General features: G+C 51.8%; 10 protein-coding genes across 10 annotated transcripts; 5 read left to right on the top strand and 5 right to left on the bottom strand.

The window, feature by feature from the left end:
- Positions 1–199: 199 nt before the first annotated feature.
- On the bottom strand, positions 200–2,480 carry J4E82_000951 (uncharacterized protein; the record flags this gene model as incomplete). The annotated part of the gene is made up of 3 exons (XM_051727271.1): positions 200–415; positions 474–2,066; positions 2,229–2,480. 3 exons carry the CDS (start codon positions 2,478–2,480, stop codon positions 200–202), a joined length of 2,061 nt encoding a protein of 686 aa, XP_051593078.1.
- A 1,147-nt stretch (positions 2,481–3,627) lies between these two features.
- J4E82_000952 (uncharacterized protein) lies at positions 3,628–7,071 on the top strand (the record flags this gene model as incomplete). The annotated part of the gene is made up of 1 exon (XM_051727272.1): positions 3,628–7,071. The coding sequence occupies one exon, from the start codon at positions 3,628–3,630 to the stop codon at positions 7,069–7,071; it is 3,444 nt and encodes a 1,147-aa protein (XP_051593079.1).
- Positions 7,072–8,141: 1,070 nt separating this feature from the next.
- J4E82_000953 (uncharacterized protein) lies at positions 8,142–8,939 on the top strand (the record flags this gene model as incomplete). Its single annotated transcript, XM_051727273.1, has 3 exons — positions 8,142–8,249; positions 8,297–8,591; positions 8,647–8,939. The coding sequence occupies 3 exons, from the start codon at positions 8,142–8,144 to the stop codon at positions 8,937–8,939; spliced, it is 696 nt and encodes a 231-aa protein (XP_051593080.1).
- Positions 8,940–9,365: 426 nt separating this feature from the next.
- Positions 9,366–12,011, top strand: J4E82_000954 (uncharacterized protein; the record flags this gene model as incomplete). Its single annotated transcript, XM_051727274.1, has 1 exon — positions 9,366–12,011. The coding sequence occupies one exon, from the start codon at positions 9,366–9,368 to the stop codon at positions 12,009–12,011; it is 2,646 nt and encodes an 881-aa protein (XP_051593081.1).
- Positions 12,012–12,406: 395 nt separating this feature from the next.
- SUI1 (Eukaryotic translation initiation factor eIF-1) lies at positions 12,407–13,046 on the bottom strand (the record flags this gene model as incomplete). The annotated part of the gene is made up of 2 exons (XM_051727275.1): positions 12,407–12,648; positions 12,773–13,046. The coding sequence occupies 2 exons, from the start codon at positions 13,044–13,046 to the stop codon at positions 12,407–12,409; spliced, it is 516 nt and encodes a 171-aa protein (XP_051593082.1).
- A 698-nt stretch (positions 13,047–13,744) lies between these two features.
- Positions 13,745–14,633, bottom strand: J4E82_000956 (uncharacterized protein; the record flags this gene model as incomplete). Its single annotated transcript, XM_051727276.1, has 2 exons — positions 13,745–14,078; positions 14,131–14,633. 2 exons carry the CDS (start codon positions 14,631–14,633, stop codon positions 13,745–13,747), a joined length of 837 nt encoding a protein of 278 aa, XP_051593083.1.
- A 920-nt stretch (positions 14,634–15,553) lies between these two features.
- Positions 15,554–16,516, top strand: J4E82_000957 (uncharacterized protein; the record flags this gene model as incomplete). The annotated part of the gene is made up of 1 exon (XM_051727277.1): positions 15,554–16,516. One exon carries the CDS (start codon positions 15,554–15,556, stop codon positions 16,514–16,516), a length of 963 nt encoding a protein of 320 aa, XP_051593084.1.
- Positions 16,517–16,962: 446 nt separating this feature from the next.
- Positions 16,963–17,589, bottom strand: J4E82_000958 (uncharacterized protein; the record flags this gene model as incomplete). Its single annotated transcript, XM_051727278.1, has 1 exon — positions 16,963–17,589. The coding sequence occupies one exon, from the start codon at positions 17,587–17,589 to the stop codon at positions 16,963–16,965; it is 627 nt and encodes a 208-aa protein (XP_051593085.1).
- Positions 17,590–18,063: 474 nt separating this feature from the next.
- Positions 18,064–20,741, top strand: J4E82_000959 (uncharacterized protein; the record flags this gene model as incomplete). The annotated part of the gene is made up of 3 exons (XM_051727279.1): positions 18,064–18,225; positions 18,662–19,662; positions 19,715–20,741. The coding sequence occupies 3 exons, from the start codon at positions 18,064–18,066 to the stop codon at positions 20,739–20,741; spliced, it is 2,190 nt and encodes a 729-aa protein (XP_051593086.1).
- Positions 20,742–22,464: 1,723 nt separating this feature from the next.
- Positions 22,465–23,277, bottom strand: J4E82_000960 (uncharacterized protein; the record flags this gene model as incomplete). The annotated part of the gene is made up of 2 exons (XM_051727280.1): positions 22,465–22,907; positions 23,211–23,277. 2 exons carry the CDS (start codon positions 23,275–23,277, stop codon positions 22,465–22,467), a joined length of 510 nt encoding a protein of 169 aa, XP_051593087.1.
- Positions 23,278–23,740: the final 463 nt, after the last annotated feature.

Here is a 23,740-nt window from a genome sequence, read left to right on the forward strand (position 1 = left end):
AGTTGAGAAGAGGTGAAATGTGGATTACAAATGGCAAGTGAACGCCTCTACAATGCAATCCCGACACTGATGTTTGAAATGCGCGCTATAGCCGATCAGGCCAGCTGATGAGCCAAAAAAGAACTATTACGGAAGCATAAGAGAACGAATGCAACGATAAGGAACGTGCAAAGTATCATGGAGCCGGAGGCTTGATGATTCAAGAGCGCTGATAAGAAAACGAGCTGCGGAGGTCATCTCTGATTTCCTGCGACAAGTTGTCATCATCTTCGTCTATTCGACGAGCATCCTGTGCGCGTGATAGTTCTTCGAGGGTCTTGGCGAGGGCAGCGCCTTCAGTGCGCCCCCGATCTACGTTGACAAGCATCATGATTGGGAAGGGAAGGCCAACCAGAATAGCTAGGAACCAGAAAGCCTGTAATATGTGTTAGTAAGTCGTGTCTATGAGCTAAGGTCGTTTGGGGCGTGCTTACCGGTCTGATCTCTCCATAAGCATCGGTGATGGCGCCTACAATCGCTGGACCGAAGACACTACTGCCTTTGTCTGTGATGGCGTACAGGGCGTAAAAGGCGGCTTCATAGCCCGGGGGAATGAGCTCGCCAAATAGCGCGCGGCAGTAACTGCTTAGTCCACCAAGAACGAAGCCGTAGACTGCACCTAGAGGGTACATCTCCCATTGCTGCTGTAAGCCTAGGTATCCCAGGCGTTGGACTGCTGGAATATACCCGAGTAGACCGTAGATGGGTATCACTTCGAAGAGCGTGATGCAGAGCAGTATTGTCTGCGTTGGTGACAGGCGGAAGAAAGCAGATAGGCGTGACCATAAGAAGGCGCCCAAGACGCCAAAGACTGTCGCGATGACGTTTATCAGGGCGAGCATAGCGTACGACATTCCGAGTGTTGTCTTCGCAAAGAGCACGGCCGTACCAGATACAGTAGCTATACTGTCTGACAAGAGAAACCACGCTGCAAGGAAGAGTAAAACATCTTTGAGGTGTCGCGCATGCGTTGCTGTACGACCTAGGGATTTCCACGAGTATGTGAAGTACGCTAGTGCAGAGCCAAAATTGGAAGTTTGTGCGCCGATATGCAGAGGCGGTCCTGGACGAGGGCGCAGCCAGCGGGCAGTGGGTAGCGTGAAGACGAACCACCACGCGCCAATGACAAAGAGAACGAGCCGGAGACCAAAGTTGGAGGATTGGAATGCGATGACAATGAGGATGCCGAGGGTCTGCACCAGCAAAGCGGCGATGTAGCCAATTGCAATACCGTAGGACGAGATTTTGGTAGCGAGTGCAAGCTCAACTGAAGGAGCGGCCCTGCTCTTCGCCCTTGGGATGGTCAAGTCCGCGGCTGAAGGGTTGCTTGGAATAAGTGCGGTTGTCGCATCGGCAACCTCGTCAAGAAGGCCTTCTCTCTCTCCAAGCTGGTTCGCATATTGCGCTCCTCGTATGATGTTCTCTTGTGTAGGAGTTTCTCCACCTCTTTCATCGTCCTCCTCTGTCTCCGGCTCATCTTCTTCGTCCGCATACGAAGTGTCGGTGATTGAGTCGGCATACTTGACTGTCGGATGGAAACGCACCATCAGTGGTAAGAAGCTGTTTAGCAGTACGAAACTAGCACCAAAGCATGTGTTTGAGATGATTGCCAGTAGTGCGCCTAGAAGGTATACCTTGGGTACCACGGGCAAGAACAACATGGTCGCTATACTTCCCACGAATGCGAACCATAAGAGGAACGTTTTCCTGAACCTCCCGTGGTCTGCAGCACCACTCATGCTTATGATCAGCAGAGCCTGTATCAGGACTGATATGCTGAAAGTGTACATGGCGAAGCTCGCAGTGTTGATCTCGACGCCGAGGATATGGACGACACATTGTCCCTTTTCAGGATTTGGTTTCAGCAGGGCTTCTAGGGCGTTGGTGGAGAAGGAGAAGCTAGGGTGACCGGTAGGTTTCGTGGCTTTGCATGGCATGGAAGGGTCAGACAGGAGGACACCATTTTCGCGTGCGAGTTGTTCGAGTGTTACGGGTATGAAGGATCCAATACCACAGACAACGAAGACCTGGAACTGTTAGTGGTGGTGTTCGCGTAGCTTTTGCGCTCGACACGGCGCGTAAAAGGCAGCAACACGGCAGCGAAGAAGCGCACAAGGCTGGCACATGGTGAAAGCTTGAAGAAGTGTGAAGCAGGTTGGAATGGTGGTAGATAGCATAGGAATAAGTACCTCGGCAGCCCATCCGTACATGTAAAAGCCGCGAAGCTCCTTGTCGCTCGTCAACCGGGTATCTTCGCCCTCGTAGTGGGGCTGCGAGTCGTTGGACTCCATGTCGAGGCTCTGATCCGAAGAGAGACTCTGCTCATCGTCTGCCTCGTTGGACTGCGATATGGACGGCACTGAGACTTTTGACTGTGAGGATGCATTTCGCGTGAAGGTCGGTCGCTGGTAGGGCGGGAGCTCGGGCGCGCGCGGTGCCATCGAATAAACGCAGCCTTCCGCAAGCAGGGTCTACACTAATTGGCGGAAGTGCGTCACCGCAACTGAGACATGATGAAGGATCAAAGGATAAAAGCGCAACAGCTGACACGGGCCGGGATTCAGGTTGGAAGGCAAGTTCTAGTGGGCACGGTGAGGTCAGAACCAAGCTGGGGAGAGATGTGGAGTTGTTGGGGCAGCGGGCGATCCCATGGTCGTGCTGGGGTCATGAGGTTAGGGTTGAAGTATTGGCGGAATGGCTGAACATGCTGATAATGCGTCTAGTTGCAGTAGAGGCTATCCGAGAAGGCATTGGACAAGGCGCTTGCGCTCAAGCTCGCCTTTGGATAGACTACTGGCCGCCGCAGCCGCAAGCTCGCCGAGCCGTGGACAGGTATGCGGTGAATGATTTTGTGTACTAATGATCAAACCGACTAGCTGTGTTGTATCCGCTCTAGAAGCGACTCGGCGTTGCTTAATACACATTCTTAGAGCGAACTGCACCTACAAGGCCTTCCTCGATTTCGGATGCCATCCTCAGTGTGCGTGATGAAAGAGACGCAGGGCTATCCACTAGTACGCCAGGCTGCATGGGTGGAGTGGCCGCCAAGGCGCCAAACCCAATCCAATCCTTCCCGTTTCGACGACCTCATTCCTGATCGCTGAAACAACATCATCGACTCAGCTACCCGGCGTCGCGCACCCATCCACGATCACTCCAGACTGACGCCGGCTTCTATACGAGCGCGCCCACACCCCACGACATTTCGCAACATTCACAGTACACGATGCGCTAGTCGACAGCGCCCCAACCTCGCTTTCTTTTACCTGCTGCGTCCGACCAGCGCCCTTTCACCACCCGCTGCGCCCTGTGCTACCTGTGCGCATCCATTGTTACGCCAACAACATCCACTTCATGGTCGCGCGCCACTCCTCAACAGCGCATTTCACCATCCGTTCCACCGCCAGCCCTCTGAACCCGGCCCCAGGCACTCCGACTCGATCGTCCTCCTGCACATCCCACGCTCGACACATTCGCGAAAATATCACGGAAATCTGGATTGGCCAGGCATATTAGGTGAAGGCTAGAAGCGCGTAGAGTGGGTGCGCAGACGGCGCCCCAGGGTCCCGGGACGGAGGACGACGTAGTATGCCAGGCATTCTCACCATGAACCACACCGGATCAGACTTAGCGACGGCTTCACGCGATGCAGATGGCAGGAAGCGCAACCACGACGCTGACATGATCAACGGAGGACTCAATGGGACGCGAAGCGACACGCCGGCAGGAGGACCTGCCACCAATGGAGGTTCCTCGAAAGACACCAACACTAACGGCGCGTCCATGGCATTAGCAACGACGGCAGGCTCCACGCTCGGACACTACTCGGATCTGCCACCGGAAATCGCCCACATTGGCCCTGAGCAGTACAACTCCCTCTCAACATTGTTGTTGCGGATATCGCAGGAATCTTACAATGAGCTCGAGGAAGTATTGAAGAACATGGCCGCTATCCAACTGGCTCCAGTAACCAATGGCGTTCTTCCCAATGGACTTGGTGCGGCAAACATGCAAGGGAACGCAGACGCAAACAGGCGTAAGAAGCTGGTTCTCCTTTCATTTGCCCAAGAGCAGCGGGCAAAGTTCATCAAGCTGCTGGTCCTTACAGAGTGGGGAAAGAAAGCTTCGTCTGACATTTCCAAGCTTATTGACTTACTGGCCCACGCGAGTACGCAGGCAGCCCACATGGATGCCGCTGACTACAAATTGGAGAGAATCAAGGTTCTCTCTAACAACGCAAGGGAGAATAATCCGGATATCGCGACAGCTTTGGAGGTATTGTCAACCGGCAAAGCGTCGTGGATGCCGAGCCTTGACTACATACCGCCTGAGCCCATCTCTGCCGAGCAAGCTCTCAAATTGCTACGCTACTTGAACACTTCCCTCTCGATACGTCTGAATGTGCACGAAAGCCTTCCACGGCATCTTCAAAACTGGCGCGTGCATTCTGGACGCGCGACCTTTGTCATCGACAACGAGCTGGAGTTCGACGTCATGTCCTTTGTGGAGGATGCCTCAGAACAGTGGTTCCTCATTGATGTCCGGCTACTGTTCAACCCAGCGCCCACGATCACCGTCGGTAGCCGCTTCTTCATGCAGCTTAAGCTGCAGGCCGACCTAGTCTTAAAAGACAAGGGTCTGACTGGTCTTTTCGACTTCTTGAATAATTTCATCTTGACACACAAGATTTCTGTACTTCGATCACAGGCAGTAGGCCTCGTCCGCACCGGCTGGGCAGGCTCTCTCAAGGTTGAGCCTGTGCATCGCTTGCTCGTAGTGTCATACTGGACCAACAAGCCTGGGAAGAAAAACTGGATCGAGATCGGCGTATCCAATAACAAGCCAAAGAACGGCAAGGTCTCGTGGAGAGGACCACCCATCCCGTCACTGACAACACGCTGGTTTCGTCAAGGCAAGGAAGTGAAAGACCCCAAGTTCCAGTTCGATTGGAAGGATCTGTCCATGGAATGCGTTCTCAAGCAAGTCATCGCATGCCATGCGAGCGAGATTCTGCGTTCTACGAAGAACAGTTTCAAATCTGGGGTGATAGCGAATGCACGACTTTCCGAGACCGAACCTGGGGATTGCACACTTGACGCAACACTGGGTGCTACATCTACTTCTGTCACACTGTCACTAGAGCAAGTCACCGGCAGCTATATTTTACGACCAGCGAGCGCACTATCTGCGCGGGCGGAGAGCGCTTTTAACCAAGGCAGGGAGCCTGGACAAATTGCCAATGTAATGACGCAGGTGCTCGCCGGTACACTACTCAGCCTGATCCAGAAGAACGCACAACAACTCGGCTGGCAATCAGTAGCGAGGCAAGCTTTACATCAACAGGTAGTGTCGGCTGCTGTCAGGTTGGATGTTATTTCATCCACCCTGTATTGCCCTCGCGGTTGGACGCCAAGCTGGGCACTGGCAGCGGTGATCGACTCGTCTGGTGAGTCGTGGTGGATCTTCGAAATCGGATCTGGCGGAGGCAGCATAGAATATGCTGAGCAGATCAGAATGGATAGACCTGACGGTAGCTCCTTGCCCATCAACCGCAACACCTTGGCAAGTCTCGAAAGAATCGCCGTGCAGCTGCTGTCATTCCGTGTCACAGCTCGGCAACTTGAGAAGCAGAAAAAGAACTATAGCTTGAAGTGTGAGCTAGGGCCCTCTTTGGAAGCTTATCGCATCGCCCGTCGGTGGGTCCTGCATGTGCAAACTGCAGATCTTCTCGCGGCTCAAGCAGGTCAAGACGCATGGCTCGAATCAGACATCAGGATCACTTGCGAAGGCATGAAAGTTGGAGCTCAGAACGTCTGGCACATGGCTGCCGGCAGGATGATTAAGACTGTTGCTGCAGATATGCACAAGCTCATGGCAGCTTCACCACAACATGCTTTCAAATTCTCGGAGGATGGTAACTTTAGGATCCTCCTTGCCACGCCCTTTGGGCAGGATATACTTGGAGAGTTGCGAGCACGACTGCGAGATGTCAATCGTCTTCGTACCTTTGCAACTACTCTGCAGAAACGCAAGATGTTGCTCAAATCCTCCTCCTTACAACGCGTACAGTTTCAATACGGTCCATCGCCATATTCTGCCACCGTTAATTTTGGTTCCGAAAAGGAGCTCACTATCGAACTATCACCCAGCAACCCGCACCATCGAATACTCTCTCAACTCACCGAGATTGCTAATGATCGGTCGCCCTCCTTACCAGTCATTGATCCCGGTGATGCCAATGGTCTAGACCGTTTCTGTACGATACTCGTTGCCACGCGACCTCTCTTCAAGGTCCTGCGCGAAGTCGAGCAACGATCGCCAGGCAACTACAGCAACCCCGCAATCCATGTCCACACCATCTTCAAATATCGTCTTACGTATGACAATCCCGTCTGCACGTTCGATGTGCGTCTCCAACCCAAAGACGACAACGTGTATTGGTTCGTCGAAGACAACTTGCGCCCAAAGGATCCCAACGTATTGCCAACTCCCGAGCGTGCACCAGGTCATAGACGCCTTGACAACCTACAGGCTAAGCTGAAGGAGCTGTTCAGTAGGAAGGGCAATGGGTGGTTTGGTACCCGCAATGGTATGGTGGCGGAATTGGATGCGATTCCTAGAGCCATCGAGGAGCTTGATAAATGTGTCTTGGGCTGTAGAATGGCTGATGGCTACGTTGCGCCTCCACCACTTGAAAAACCTGCACAGCAAGGTCTAAATCAGGCGAATGGGGGCCAACAGGGGAACCAACAACAGCAACAAGCCAGGATGCAACAGGCACGCCAACAACAGCAACAACAGCAGCAGCAGCAGCAGCAGCAGCAGCAACAACAACAGAGGCAGGGCCAATCAGGGAAACAGCACCTGAACCAGCAGCAACATCCGAGAGGCCAACAACCGAACGGCAGACCGGCTCAACAGCAAATGCCCAGTGGGCGTCAGCAAACCTTGCAACAGCAACAACAGCAAGGCCGAGGCGGTCCAGGAGGTCGTCCAGGGCAGTCTAAAAACGACGTCATCACTATCGATTAGTGGTTGAGACGAACCTGGCTACTGCGATGTCTCTCACTACATTCAACCATGAATATCTTCTATATTCATGTATGTACCATGTTTCTTTTTCACGTTTTCACATCTCTTGCATTGGGTTAGCGGGACTGCGGTATAATTTGCATTTCTAACATGCCTTTTTGTTTTGTGGTTTGTTCAGGGTTTCCTGATGTCGTGTACACCACACCTGATTTGGATGTGCCATTGATGCATTCATCTACACTTCGTTCCTCTTTCTTCGTACTTTGTATGATACTATTTATACCAATTCCCTGCGGTGGGAAGACCGAGGCACGGGATATACGCACGGAGTCATGTTACCTTCTAGAGTGGTACCAGCAACTGCTTCAATAAACGATTGATAACTAGGTATTATGTGTTACAACCCAGAGACGGCCTATTACACCATGTTTCAACTGTTCTTGCGTGCTTTGGCAGAATTACATTTCCTCAAAGTATAGCATAGAATATATATCGACCATGTAAATTACAAGACATGTCACGCAATCGTAATCTTTCTGGAGATACACAATTTCCTTGTTCTACTAGTCTCGACCAGCAACATAGCTCCCACTATCAAAGACGATACAATGCGAAGAGACGACGTATAGTTCCCCGTTTAGTCCCAGCTGTAGCTAAATCACGCTTCCTTCCTGGCAAGCAGTTTATAGGAGCGCTTCAAAACTGTATCCCTTAGATGCCGCAAGTATACCGCATTACCCTAGTCCACGATAAGCATTTACCCTACATAACCAAGGATAGGAACCAAGATTCGCCATGGTCAGCTGTATTGCTAGTGGACCTCTTGCCGCTCTCTCACCGCTCTCTTACCCCAAGATGCCGTGGTGGGTGTCGCCTTTACTTGTCCGTAGTTACTCCTTTGACCCGAAGCATTAGCACTACCTGGTCATATAAACCAGCAACCAATCCCTCTCTCTCCACGTCTGTCTCGCTTCCCCAAAGCTTGAGTATAATAACCGAATTTGGTCATCTGTAGACACCTGACGCAGATTATCGACATCTGTTGGCTTAAGATCACCGGATTAAGCACGATGCCTGTTACTGTAAGCTCCACCAGCGCCGCCGATACTGGTGAGCTAGTACGCCAGACGTCCGCAATGGAGATTAATGCACAGCCATGGTTAGAGAGCACCCACAAGGTATTTGATTCATTCTCTAAAGTGTTCTATTTGGCTAACAGCGTCAGCTTCATGAGATTCAGACGCTGAAAGAGATTTCCCTCGGCAACTGTCGTCTTCTTTACGGCAGCGAGCGATTCAAGTTCTACGGTAAAGCCCTCGCACCAATGCTGAACACCGGAATTGACACGAGGCTAGATATCGTCATCTGCGAGGATGAAGGCACCAAAAGATTCGCTGCTATTCTAACATGCAATCAAGACGGCCAGACAAAGCTGTTGCGCACCGAGTTGAGCGGGTGTCCTGTCGTGGCGGTTCGCACTCTGGTGGATGGTCTTCAAAAAGACACAGCCAAGCTATTTCGTACGTTCTGTGTCATTCTCGATACCTCTGGTTGGTTGCTGACTCGGAATTGTAGTCAAGTACGCAGTGGGTTCGCAGATTCGAGGCCAGCAAGGATTCACCAACAAGGACACTGGCAAGTTCGAGTTGTGGGACGAGGCACAGGAGAAGCGTATTCGTGGTCCTGACGACGACACGCAGGGCCTTGTTCGTAGCTGGAGTGACGCACCCGGTGCTGATGGTCGGCCCTCTTCAGATCGCCGTGGCGCTGGCTATCATGGTCGGTACAACAAACGCTCGAGGCCTGTTGAACGCCCGGAGAAGCCCATGGTTGAGGCGGAGATTACTGATCTCGATTACTATGACTAGTAAGAGATGAAGGACTGGGATACTATCCATGTATTAGACGTCCAGGAGGATGAGAGTCTCGGATAGAGTCCGATCAGACATTACTTTCTGTCCTTACTCTATACTAAAGCTTCATCGTAAAGACTTCCACTCAGCGATCGTCAATGTCATGGCAAACTTCGAAATCTCGCAGGTTTCTCAATTGGGTTACAATGATCCTGGAACAGTGGGGTTGATACCGAGGTTCTGATATGTTGGGCCAGATACTCAAATCAGATGGACTTGAGCATGCTTGAGCGAACCTCCCAGCTTGGAAGCGCGACGCGTGTGCACGTGAGATGGAGTTTGACTGGGTCCAAGCGCCCGCGTCATGACGTACCACCACTCTCCTGGCATATCACCACCCACTTTCCTGGTGGCCATGCTACTTGAACCTATCTTCACATCATGAACAGTCCCTCCAAACGCCGGAAGAAGAATGATGGCTCAGGGAAGCCGATACGCAGCTTGGACTACTTCTTCGCAAAGCAAACGGCTAGAGCGACACCCAAAGATGCGCCAACGAACACAGGTCCCAGCGAACCGCCCGTGGATCAGGACAACACAGGCCTGACCGATGAAGAACTCGCGCGTAAACTTCAGGAGCAGTGGGATAAGGAAGACCGACAGCAGGGGTCAAATCAGGAGCCGGCGGAGCCGGTGAACTCGAATGAACTGTATGAGGAGCCCGACAAAGTCCCTGCAGACACGACACAAGACACAAAAGGACAGAATGGGAATTCCGAATTAGCAATACGTGAAGCCACTGTAGAAAACACAAAGGCTGCCGAACTCAACCAGAAGAAAAACACGCTATCTCTCCAATCGACCGCCTCCGAAGAAGACGCGATAACAGCAAATATACCCTTCGATCAAAGCCCTCTCGAATTTGAACCGGCAAAATACATCCCGGAACTAAAGAAACATTGGGTGAACGACGGAGGGCATGCGACTTACGCGTTATTGACACGATGTTTCATTCTGGTCAACAGTACGACAAGTCGCATCAGAATAGTCGACACGCTTGTGAACCTTATTCGAACGATTGTCGAAAGCGATCCTGATAGCCTGCTTCCAGCCGTCTGGCTCGCGACGAATGCGATATCGCCCCCTTACATCGATCTGGAGCTTGGTTTGGGGGGCTCAGCGATCTCGAAAGCACTTAAGAAAGTTTGTGGGCTGGATAACGCAGGCTTGAAAGTATTGAACGCAAAATATGGCGATGCTGGCGATGTCGCATTCGAAGCAAAGAAGAAGCAGAGCTTCACCCTTCGCAAACCGAAGCCTCTGACAATCAGGAGTGTCTTCGACTCACTAGTCAAGATCGCAAACAGTAAGGGACATGGCAGTGTAGAGAACAAGCAAAGAATTGTCGAAAGACTGGTGCAGGATACACGGGGTGCTGAAGAAAGCCGCTACATTGTACGGACGCTCGTACAGCATCTGCGGATTGGAGCTGTCAAGACCACGATGCTTATCGCTTTGTCCCGTGCCTTCATGCTGTCGAAACCTCTAGGGGCTGAGTTCGAGATTCGTGATCAGAAGCAGATGGCAAAACTGAAGAAGGAAGAACTCACGGAGGCATACATCAGGAACGAAGAGATCGTAAAGGCATGTTTCGCTCGACGACCGAACTACAACGACCTTATACCTGTGCTTCTCGAGATTGGTGTTTGCGACGAACTACTCGTGCGCTGTGGGCTGTCACTACACATCCCTTTAAGACCTATGTTAGGAAGTATCACTCGCGATATGGGCGAGATGCTCACAAAACTACAAGGACGCGACTTCGCCTGCGAGTACAAGTACGATGGACAAAGAGCGCAGGTGCATTGTGATGCTAAGGGCAAAGTCACAATCTTCTCACGACATCTGGAAGTGATGACTGACAAGTATCCGGATTTAGTAGCGCTGGTGCCTAAGATACGAGGAGAGGGCGTCTCGAGCTTCATTCTTGAAGGCGAAGTTGTAGCTGTCGATCGGGAGAGTGGAGACCTCAAGACATTCCAGACACTTGCGAATCGCGCAAGAAAAGACGTCGTCGTCGGTGCCGTGACGATCGACGTCTGTCTGTTTGCATTCGACCTGATGTATCTGAATGGCGAAGAGCTACTGAACCGGCCTTTTAGAGAACGGAGGTCTCTACTCAGAAGTCTGTTTGTGGAGATACCACATCATTTTACGTGGGTCAAGAGCCTAGATGCTACGTCCGCCGACGTAGAAGCAGTCCAAGCCTTCTTCCAAAGTGCCTTGGAAATCAAGTGCGAAGGCATCATGGTGAAGATTCTTGACAACCTCCCTAACCCCGACCTACTCGCCGAAATCGACGAAGCTATTGAGAAGACGCCCTCGCTTCCACCAACACCCAAGAAAAAGAAGCCCGCAAAGTCCAAAGCTAAGTCGAATTCTAACGAAACCGAAAAAGACGAACCAAAGACATCTGGCCGCCGTAAAGCACTCTTATCGACTTACGAACCGGATAAGCGTCTAGACAGCTGGCTCAAAGTGAAGAAGGACTATAGTACCACCTCCGAGACTCTCGACCTGATTCCCATTGCCGCTTTTCATGGTTCTGGTCGGAAGGCAGCATGGTGGTCACCTATCCTCCTTGCCATCCGCAACGCAGAAACTGGACAACTGGAAGCAGTCACAAAATGCATGTCCGGCTTTACTGACACCTTTTACAAAGCCAACCGCGCAAAGTACGACCCAGACGACCCAGATTGCACAAACGTGCTCTCTGGCAAACCCCATTATGTAGAGTACAATGGTGGAGCTGGAACGCCAGTTGTTTGGTTCGAACCGCAAGAGGTCTGGGAGGTAGCTTTCGCCGATTTGACTTTGAGTCCGACGTATACGGCTGCGATTGGCTTGGTCAGTGAGGAGAGAGGGTTGAGTACGAGGTTTCCGAGATTCTTGAGGGTCAGAGAGGATAAGGGGATCGATGAGGCTACTGAGGCAGAGGAATTAGCTAGTCTGTATCGGAAACAGGAGGCTAAAGCGCCTAAGAAGAACGATGCTATCACAGAAGTCATGTACGAAGATGATGAGTAGAGCATATCATGACATGGTAACCGTTGAATACCCCGAAGCTGGCCACTTGAAACAACGAATAATGTAAAAGCACTCCCTGATTCATTGCATTCCTCGAAACTAGCATCTCAATCGCCATCCCGTCGTCCTAGAGCACCTGACACTTCAGCGTGCGAAACCTCAAATGTATATATCTGTTTCTTTCAAGGAGATGGAGATAGGAAAGTCGTAATCCTCCTCCAACGTGACATATCTGCTCTGCGAAACCGCGGCCCAGCATTATCAAATGTGTGTTCCACATATACGACATGCCGGCATGGCCATCCTCGACCGTATCGTTGGCTCGACCTTGGAGCGGTCGTTCGGCTTCGGCGGGAGGAGCGGCGGTGTGCATCGCACCCACGTCCTTTGTGAGTTTAGAAACCGTGGACCTTGATGGTCTTGCCATCAAGGCCTAGGCCCTCTTTCTTGTCGGTCAAGAAGTCTTGAACATCTTTGCGCTGGTCTCCCTGCAACTGGATCACCTCTCCCATCTCAGTGTCTGCGACGACAGTGCCATTGCAGGCAAACTTCTTCTTGATGACTTTGAGAATCTTCTTCTGGTCAAACTTCTTAGGCAGGCCTTGGACCGTCGTTAAAGTCTTGCGACCATTGCGCTCTGTTGGGGGTTGACGTCAGCCTTGCGCGATTTCTTGAAGCGTAAGGGAGGAGGGGAAGGAATGTCGCGCCGATGTCGCGCAGATGATGAGATCGAATAACAGAAGATTGGATGGTATACATACGCTGGATACGAATGTGGATGTAGTTTTGCTGAGTAGACTTTACTTCTCCTCCAGCATCATCAGCCTCCGCGAACGGATCGAAGGACTTGAGATTCTGGATGTCCGTGGTCATGAAATCGACTGGGGGCGCTCTGTGGGTGCTAAGAGTAGTAGGGCGGTCGTTTGTGGGTGTGGTGGGAAAGTGGAGCGTAGTCGTGTGTGACAAAGGTCGGAGTAGTTGAGTGGAGCGGTTGAGGGTATTAATCGGCGAAGGGAAGGGTGGCGAGGGGACCATCTATGGGGGAGCCCGCAGGCGGTCTCAGCCCCGCTGCCAAGCGCCAACTCCGGAACAGTCACTAGCGCTGATCCACATTCCCCCAGGGATGCCTGCATCTACCATTCCTCATGTTCGTTTGTGGGCGTAGATACTGCTCATGGTCGATATCACAGTCCCCAAGACTTCCTCGTTGGTCAGAGGCATGACTGTCTTCGTAACCACGATGCCTTCCCTAATTCTGTGCTACTGTCTTATCATGCACATGCGCACTGTCACCCGTCTCAACAAAAGCGCATAGCGCACCAACAGGCTTGAGGCTTTATCGCTCAAGGCAAAGGAAGCTCATCCACGACTCATGAGTATGCCAGGTGCGACTTGTTTACCTTTCCAGAACCTTCTACAGAGGCACGGAAACCCTTATTGGTCTCACACAGACCCTCTACTTCCTCTGCTCCCATGAACGCTGGTGACTCCGGTGTGACCCCCTTCGTAGTATTGGTGTACAAAAAATACCAAATAAGCAAAGAATACGACCAGCGGGTCTTCTTGGGTTCATTCGTGTTCAAAAAAACTCGACATTGTGCCGCAGCTGGAGAATGCCGATCTATTACCATGTGACTCTTGCTTCCAGATGGTCTAGCATTCCTTCTGGGTACGCTCGAAGAACTGAGTGAGTATGAATAGGTTCTGCTATGTTTGCCCAGCCAATGCAGTGCTCAGGTAAAGCTTCCCAGTAGCGAACCTATGCTAACTTTCTTATCCTCACGTAATTTCCTTTTCTTAGTGTCGGATCGAGACTTGTCTTGTTGGACACGCTTCACGGGCCGAGCAGGTTCATCTTTCAGCTCACGGACAAACCATGCAATCTCTGTAGCCGTGTCAGGCATACTACGTTGGATGTAGTGCATAGATAATGATCGGTATGTTCCACCACCAGGAGATCCGTCTTGCGACAACTCGAGCGAGGCATCATACAATCTTCGCATGTCAGAAGCCATTGTGGTTCTAGACCTTCTCTCCCCGCTGTCTGAGTTTGTCTTGTCCCAACGGCTAAAAAACTATGTTACCTCAATGAGCCAACGTCTGGATCTAGGTCACTTACTCCAGATGAGGATGTTGGCGCCAATTCCCCCAGTAAGGTTCCTCTTCAGATGGATCTGGTTGGCCAGAGATTCCAACAATATTCAAGCTGGGAAAGCTAGAGATGCACGCTAAGACAAGTCTTGTTGGTAATGAGTTGCAACCGTCAACAAGAAGTACTCGCAACTTTTTGAAAGCACCACTTTCGCCGACGCTTCGACCCCAGTCGCGTAGCCTTTGAACGGTCAGTGTTTCGCGATACTTTCCAAGTCGATCGTTGCTTCCAATCTCTATTGCAAGAACCGCAAGCGTATTGATAGTATTAAGAGAAACGAGTTGATCAATTGTCATGTCAACGGTTCGGATACAGAGGAACGTCAGCATGTCACCGTCGAGCTTGACCAAGCGATCGACGACAGAGGGTAAGAGACCTTCGGATTCCCTGTCATACACATGGAAGGTAGAGTGGCGATCAACATCTTCGGGAAATGCTTTTCGAAAGAGACTCCAAGTCCGAAAGGTCATTGTGTCACTGGACACTTAGATTAGCCATCGCACTTTGGGCCTCTGTGCGACCTTCGACCCACGTTAACTTTAAATAGTCGTGCAAGCGACTAGCGTAGGACCACCTGAGCCATTGTAGAGCCTCTGGTTCCATATTGTCAATGTTCCAGATACAACAACGGAGGGCCATTGATTGCAGGGTATCGCATCCTGGAGTTAGGCGCCGATGCTTCGATGGGTCTATTCGTCTACCCCGGGAATGGCTTGTCCACTTTGGTATCATTGAACTGACGGAAGCTGACGTAGTCTCCCTGTAGACAAGGCCAGAGGAAGGGTCGAAGTTCTCCATGCCTCTGACTGACTGTCCGATGAAGTGAACCTGGTCCGACTGGCGAATGAAGGGAAGCGGCGACCGATATAGGCTCAAGATAGGTTGAGCTAGGTTGACAACAATATACTAGATCTGTTCGATACTGGGCAGGCATTCCGACATGTATGGTAATTGTCTGCAGTAGTCATGTCGTGTATGCAGGAACAAGGTGGAAGAGTGATGCTCGCGACGCGTCGATTAGGGACCCACAGTTACTGTTAGCGCTTCCTGCTCATTCGCCGCTTCTATAAGATCACACGCATTCGCACCACCCACGATCGGATCGGGCAATGGAAGGCCATCATATATTACACTGTCTTGTGCGATGGCAACTGGGCAGGTCAGGCAAATAGGAGGTGCTGCTAAAGCAGGGTCAACGGCTTCCTAAGTAAAACTTTCTTTGGACGTTCAAATGCCCATTGAGCATCGGCGCTCAAAACTCCGCACATCGGACAATGACTAAATTCCAACACACAGCTCCAACACACTCGATCAGATTTCAATCTTGGTCGGAATTTGAATAATCTACTCTTATCCAAACTCTTCGCGCATTCTTTTCGGGATATCCACCATGGCATCACCACTAAATTTATTGTCCACCCACATCGCTAAAGGTTATCCCATAATCCTGGACGGTGCACTAGCAACTTATCTGGAGACGTTGGGAGCAGATATAAGCGGCGCATTATGGTCCGCATCGATTCTCTTGGATCAGCCGTCCCTAATCAAACAAACGCATCTCGATTACTACCGTGCGGGCGCCAATGTCGCGATCACAGCATCTTATCAAGCGTCCGTTGCAGGACTAGTCAAGCACTTAAGCCTGAGTGAAGAGGAAGCCAAGCAAGTTGTGGCAAAGAGCGTGGAATTAGCTCAGCAAGCAAGAGATGAATACGTTACCGAAACAAGTGAAGGTGTTCGCGGTAGATTATTCATAGCGGGCAGCGTAGGCCCATACGGCGCTTTCCTTGCAGATGGCTCAGAATACCGGGGCGATTATTCTATCCCCCAAGAAGAGATGAAGGACTTCCACCGCGGACGAATCCAGGCCCTTGTATCTGCGGGCGTCGACATCTTAGCCTGCGAGACCATACCATCCAAAGGCGAAACCGAAGCTCTCCTGAACCTCCTTACCACAGAGTTTCCAAAGACAGAAGCTTGGTTTGGCTTTACACTACGAGACAGCTCGCACATCAGCGATGGAACATCTTTGTCGGAGATCGCAGCGCTCTTTGATGACGTGGAACAGGTGGTTGCGCTGGGCTTCAATTGCGTACCGGATGACTTGGCGTTGGCTGCTATGAAGAACTTGAAGCCGTTGGTGAAGAGAGGGACATTGCTTGTGTATCCCAATTCTGGTGAGCAGTGGAATGCTCAGGCAAGGAAGTGGGGAGGCAAGAGAACAGAAGGGTCTACGTTGGCGGAGAAAACGAGGGAGTGGTCTGAGGCTGGGGCTGGTTTGATTGGAGGTTGTTGCAGGACTACACCGGAAGACATTGGAGTTATGAAGAAGGCACTTGAGGGAGGCCGCTAGATCATCGAGGGACGAGAGGCTCAAGGATCATAGTCAAAAAGTTATCGCTGTTGTATTCAAGATGCTCGATTGATGTGTAAATGTATCGTAGACTACTTCTTTCGTTACATCCACTCACCGGGAAGTGACAAAACTCGCGCACTTGGCACATAGTCATCCATCACACTGTATGATGGGGAGTCGGAGGGTGCTGTTGGACTCCTTGAGGTTGAGCTATCCTCTGGCTCGGCTGTGTTGGTCGTTGTGACCGCCCTTTAGTTTCCAGGTACTCACTGCCCGTTCGGATGAACGCTTTGGCAACACTCCCTGAGATCCCTGAACGCACATGGTCTGTTGTTCAGGGCATGAATCATCACCCTAGGATCGTCGCTTGCAGTGCATCGCGTGCATGCTGCTCGGTTGTTTGGCTCGGCTGGACGCATCTCACTCAATACGTCCTAGCACTCTCACCCATCGACATCCATGTATTCTTCTCCACCTACCGCACCGCCAGTTCGTTTCTGTAGCTCCTCTAGTATGGCCTTGGCTCGATCCAAAACATCTTCGGTCCCAACCTGTCCCGAGCTCGCCCTTGCGTTCAGCACGCCAACGTCAAATTCCCCATAGCCTCCGTTCTTGACTTCTTTCTCCGGGTCCACAACTTCCGTCTCACTTTCCTTGCCTTTCTGCCCCTGCCCTTGTCTCTGCGTGACGGTGAACTTGGGATGGCTTTTTGGGATGACTTTGTACCGCTCCAGAGCGTTGATTTGCTTCACCAACTCTGTTCGTATTACTTCGCAGGACGCACCGACGAAGAGAGCGTTGATTCGGAAAGCTTCTTTACGCGCTTCTAGGGTGCCAGGGGTACACTCCATAGCGTCATGTTGGAAGGGGATGGGGTCGTTGGTGAGCTGGCTAAGGGCGGTTGCGAAATATTTGAGCAATTTGGGTATTTGGTGGTTGATCTCGTTGAGGGTGTCGATGTGTTCAGCAGCGACCTCACGATATGTTTTCGGCTCTTCAGAAGCTTTGGTGGTTCCGGCCTGTTGCTGGTCTATCTCGTTTGCGGTTTGTGGATCGGCTTCGGTGGACATGGTGGGATGTCTGGAGGGTGTGGACAATGATAGCGGCCAGAGTGCCAGAGAGGTTGATTGGTTTATGAGGCTAAAGAGAGGTTGTCTGCGACAAAGAGTAGGTTTGCCAAAAAGTAATGCGACATGTATTTGGCGTGAGTTGCGTGTCTTGGAGTCGAAGCTGGGGAAGCTCAGGGCCGCCCGCCATGCATGCGCGCGGCCTTCTTGGCAGGCCGCGCGAGTCGAACCTCACTTCCGTCTTTCACTCCGCAACACGGCTAGGCTCGGTGACGTCCTGGGAAGCTTCAGACGCGACTCACCTATCTACACAGAGACTCCACGCGTCGATATCTCACCACTACCACTTGCGACAGAGAAGCAACCATCGGAAGGCGTTTCCGATCCTTCATGCGCATTGCGACCCGTCTCCACCCAGCCTCGAGGTGAAAGAGCAGCCATCTGCCAATATAGAAGAGAAGGAGCAACACCACAACCATGTCAGGGCCCCCGCAAGGGCCCGGGCCTGTAAGGCAAATGAGTGTAGGAAATGGACCACCCAGCGCAGGTTTACCACCACACAACGCCATGCCTCCACAAGGCGGTCCTCCACCGCCAGGTGCCTCAGGGCCGCAGTCCCAGCAGAACTTGAACCAGATTGTGGGTACAGCTCTTTTTCCTATCATCACGTCGTCTGCTATTGTGGTGCCTGTACAATTACGAAGAGTGAGAGCGCATTGTTACAGCTGGTTCTGGATGTCGCGTTTGGTGAAAGAAAGCTGTCCTTGGCTATATTCTTGACTTGCGCTTCCTTCCACCTTGTACGCCGCTCAGCTCTCATTCTGCACGCACATTATCACTACATATCTACCACAACCTTTTTTCTCTACTGCGACAGGTTTCCAGCTTCGCGCGTTCTGCTTTGCACCCTGACCAGCAACGTCACGACAGTCAAATATGAGCGCATCGTTGCACAGCCAGGCCCATGCGGCGAATTCCAGTAGCAACAATATGGTACTGCGCACTTGGAGCATTAATTGCTTCCAACCTGGGGATGACTGTACCTTGGAGCGTGTCGTTGCTAACCTTTGTACAGGTCTTGGAGTACCTCTCAAAAAAAGGCTATGTTCGCACCGAGGCGATGCTCCGCAAGGAGTCTGAACCGCAGACCAACGGCCAGCCGCTCACGGCGCAGAGTACCGAAGCAGGCGGCGCGAAATATACAAAAGCATTCGAGCTTCTACGCAAATACACCGAAGATAACCTGGACCTGTATAGACCAGAGTTGCGAAAGCTGCTGTGGCCCGTCTTTGTGTACTCATTTCTGGACCTGGTGCGCGACTTTTACACGAAAGACGCGGAAACATTTTTTGCGACGTACCAGGGCCTCTTTGAGCGCGACCACGACGAAGACATCAAGACACTTCGCCAAGTGCGATTACAAGCACATCTGCAGGAGAGTCGAATAGCGAAGCTGTACATCGACAACAAATACCGGATCACGCTAACGACGATGCCATTCTTCAACCTCATTCAATTTCTCGAATCCAAGCATTTTGACGGTGGTGCGACAATAATAGACGTGATCCGGGAACACCTGAACATCGTCACTGTCGACCGGACGGCCACCGCCGAGAAAAGCATTGCAGCAATTCTTGCGAGTGGACATGGCGAAGACGAGCTCCCAGCGGAGGATGAAGGTATTCCAGGACACGCCCCAGGTCATCCTCTTACTGCGCGCCACGATCCCGAAGCGGAAGCTGCCCGAATCAGGCTACAATTAGGAGCATACCCACAGGAGGCAGATCTGCAGGAAGACGTCCGAGCAGCTCTACAAGACGAGGACGCTAAAAATGCGCCAAGACCAGGACAACCAAGTCTGGTAGAGGAGTTTGAGCAACGCATAAAACAGGAACCAACAGAAGACGGGCCTTCGCGCGAGTTTGTTCCTTTGCCTCCCTCTCTAGCGCGCGACGTCTCTATGGAGGTTCAGAAGATCATCGAGCACCGAGATCGCTACAAGATGGAAGGCAGAACAGGCGGTGTTGGTCCCGCTGTCAGCGTGACCATGTACACCTTTCATAACACGTATGACAGGTCAGTCAACTCATTATACCCCTCTGAAATTTAATGACTGACGCGGTAACAGTATCAACTGTATCGACTTCTCTGGTGACAACCAGCTCGTCGCAGCCGGCATGAACGAGTCCTACATCCGCGTCTGGTCCATGGACGGCAGTCCTCTCACCTCTCCGAACGACAACCCAGACGCTCAGCCATCGTCTTCCAGGCGGCTTGTTGGCCACTCAGGCCCTGTTACTGCGGTGGCCTTCTCACCCTCCACAGCAAATCCGTATCCTTCTGGCCCGCCCACAAACTCAGAATGCCTCCTTTCATGTTCGGAAGACAAGACCGTCAGGCTATGGTCATTAGATACATACACCTGTCTTGTAGCGTATCGCGGACACGACAATCCTGTCTGGGACCTGCAATGGGGACCGTATGGACACTATTTCCTCACTGGTTCGAACGATCGTACTGCGCGTCTGTGGTCAACAGATCACATTGAACCTCTACGCATCTATGTTGGCCACGACAACGACGTTGACTGCGTTGCTTTCCATCCCAACAATCTCTACGTATTTACCGGCTCTTGCGACCGCACGGTGCGCATGTGGCACATCGCCGGTGGTAATTGCCTGCGCCTCTTTACTGGTCATACAGGCAATGTAACTGCTATAGCCTGTTCTCCTGACGGCAGAACCCTAGCATCCGCTGACGATGCTGGCAACATTATCCTCTGGACTCTTGAAACTGGGCGAAGACGCAAGCGCATGCGCGGACATGGCAAAGGCGGGATCTGGTCGCTTTCTTGGAGTGTGGAGTCGAGCGTTCTTGTCTCAGCCGGTGCGGATAAGACAGTTCGTGTTTGGGATGTACTGCAAGAGACTAGCGATAAGGCTGCTGACGGTGTGGCTGCGAAGGCAGATGGCGCCATGACGACCAAGGGCGCAAGTGGCACCACAGTCACGGGGAAGAAGGCCAACAAGGAGGCAGGTGTGTCGGCGGACCAGATCAGCGTCTTTCCGACTAAAGACAGTCCTGTGTATAAGGTACAGTTCACCCGGATGAATTTGGTCCTTGCCGGTGGTGCGTATCTACCGACACGTCAATAGAGCTTAGCATCAAGCTAGGCCTTGAGGTGTTCATATACGGATGGGTGCATTCGGGCGTTTTTTTAGGAGGTAAAAGCATCAAGATGACTAGCTATAGTATACCCGCATGTAGAATCTCATTCTTTCAATCTCATACTCCATGTTGTTGACCCCGATCTCCCACAATAGCGTGTTCGGACGGCATCGTGAGTCGTCTATTAGGCATATCTGCGATTCTGGCCTCACTCGGCCTTGAAGTGAAAAACTGGTCTCTTGCGATTGCGCTTGGAGCTGCCGAAGGTTATCTCGTGACGTTGCTGTAGTTTTACATCATCCCAGTGGCCTCCGAGGGTTGTTTCCCTTGCCACTTGGACTTGTTTGTTGTGATCTGAGAGCACCTTCCCTAACCTCAAAGCTTCACAGAGGTCGCCCATCCCTTGGCACTCGTGCCTCCCTTGATATAGTCCATCGCCCAGTGTTTATCATCTCTCTTCTGCCCACATAAACCTCCTACACTCGCTTGCCACAACCATCATCGCCCTCCTTCAGCAACTGATCTGGCCCTTTGATCATCTTGCTCATCAGGTGCACTCCCTTATCCAACCTCGCCTCAGCTGCCAGCCCGACGCTTGACATGAAGATCATTCAGCTTGCCGCTATCTTCGGAGGTACTGCTCTCGCAGTCCAGCCTCTTGCAGCTCCTCGTAAGTCATACCCTTCCTCCATGCCATCTTCTAGTCAGCATTGCTGCTCAATAGGGTAGCGCGCTCCTCGAAGCCAGATCTGGCGATCCTGAACGATCAGGTAACCCTGACATGTGAACAGATGTCCAGCGCGCCCTCACAGACACGCACTCCATGGTCGTTATGGTCACGTCAACTCATCTAGTCTCCGAGATCTGCACGGATATCGCGAGCTGCCCTCCTTATACTACAACTGCCCAGACATCCGTCGTTTATGTCACTGCAACAACAACAATCTGTCTTCTCTCATCCACACCTCCCGGGTATGGACCACCTGCGACTACAGTTAATCCTTCATCCGTTGCTAGCTCTACATACCCCACCGAGTCTGCAGGCATCACTGTCAGCACCATTCCTGGGTCTTCGATCTCTCCTACCGGTTCCGAATATCTCAGTGGCTCTGCTCCTCAGTCAAGCGCACTGCCAACGGACGTCTCCTCAAGCGCCTATGTCACGGTGCCTAGTGTGAGCGTAATCACTCGGTCGGAGTCTTACAACGGCCCTGTCGTTGTCACCCTTACGTCTGTGTATCCTGGGTCAAGCGTTGTCATTGTGATCCCTTCATCTACCACCTTAGATGTCGTCAATTCGTTTTATTCCGGTTCACCAACTACACTCAGTCCTACCGGCTCTTCGACTGGATACGTTGCACCTCCTGATAGCTCATTGGTCTCATCGCTCACGATCCCAGCTCCTGTGGTTCCCAGTAGCTCAGCGGTCTCATCTATGTCATACCCGGGCTCTGTTCCCTCTGGTAGCTCAGCAACTCCATCCTACAGCAACACCGATGCAGTACCTACCTCGTTGGTCACTCCATCTCTGGGACCCAGTTCCGGTAACTCGGTTACTCCTTCGACGCCAGGCTATGCTCCCTCCAGCTCAGCAACCCCACCTAGTAGCAATACAGATGCCGTGCCTACTTCCCTCAGTGCTACCGTTACTGATTCATCGTCGAGTGGATACAACGTTCCTTCCAGCATCTCGACTAAACAGTCAGGCTCTTACGTAGGTACCATACCGACTACCTTCACAGTCTCGTTACCCACAGGTCCATCTTCAAGCGGGTATGCAATGTCATCAAGCAAATCGGCTATCTCTTCAAGCCCTGCTGGTCTGTCTTCGAGTGGATACATTGTGCCACCGGGTAGCTCAGACGTACTGACAAGCTCGGGCACTGCTGTTCTACCTTCTTCTCCCACAGCCTCTTTGCCAAGTGCCAGCTCTGCTGGACCTTCCTCAAGCAGGCTCCTCACAGGCTCCGAGACGGATGCTGTGCCCACCTCTTTTCCGTCTGGTGGCCCATCGGCTGGGCCTTCATCAGGTAGGTACTTTGTTTCATCCGGCACTGCATCAGGATCTTCGGGTACTGGCTCTGGTACATATCCGGCTAGAACGTCTGCGACATCTGGTTGCCCCAACCCCTCGCACTCAGCAGGCTCTGAATCTACCGTCACCGATAGCACGATTAGGATTACGAGCTATCAGACGCAAACGTTCACCTCATACGTCACTGCAGGACCTTCCTCAAATGGGGCTGGCAACAACACAAACACGGACACACAGGCTGTAGCGACAAGCTTCCCTTCAAGTGTTTCTGGTTATCCCTCCGGATCCGGGTATGTCTTGCAGTCTCCTTGTACCCTTGAACATCCACTAACCAGTCTCTTAGTTACCCACACCCATCTGGCGGCATCAACGGTACGATAATTGCGCCCTCTCCCAGTTATATCGAAGTCCCTATCAACACCGGTCATATCGTCGGTGTCGGAAAGAGCTCTCTCACAGCAATCGTCGTCGCTCTCGTCTTCGTTCATCTCGCATGAGCCAGTGAGTTATCTCTTTCGCGCAAACTGGTCTCCGTCACAACAGAAGTGTGCTGTTGGTGTGGTAGGTCGGCCTGGTGGGCATTCTTGCATCGCGCATCGCGTCTAGCATGCAGCATTCTGGCTCTTTATACATATTTATCGTGGTTTTTTTTTTCGGGCAAAAGGGTGATGGTATGATCTTTTTAGGGCGAGTTCCTTAGCTAGGCAGGGTTTTCCTCACATGTACTACCAGTTACACGGCCGCAACAGATCAGCATACAATATACAGCACCTTTCACTACGGCCGTCAAAAAACATCTTCTATTTATTGTGAAATCTTGATGAGGGCATTTCGTGAAGAACAATCTGCCTGGCAGATACTGGTGGCTTGACGGGAAATTGGATGACCATTTGGTCATTTATTGTTGAATAATTGACTAACTGAAGTGTATTGAGATAAGTTGTAATGTTC

This window comes from Alternaria postmessia (genome assembly GCF_024291825.1).
Source record: "Alternaria postmessia strain BMP 2775 chromosome Unknown scaffold_3, whole genome shotgun sequence".
Taxonomy (NCBI): Eukaryota; Fungi; Ascomycota; class Dothideomycetes; order Pleosporales; family Pleosporaceae; genus Alternaria; species Alternaria postmessia.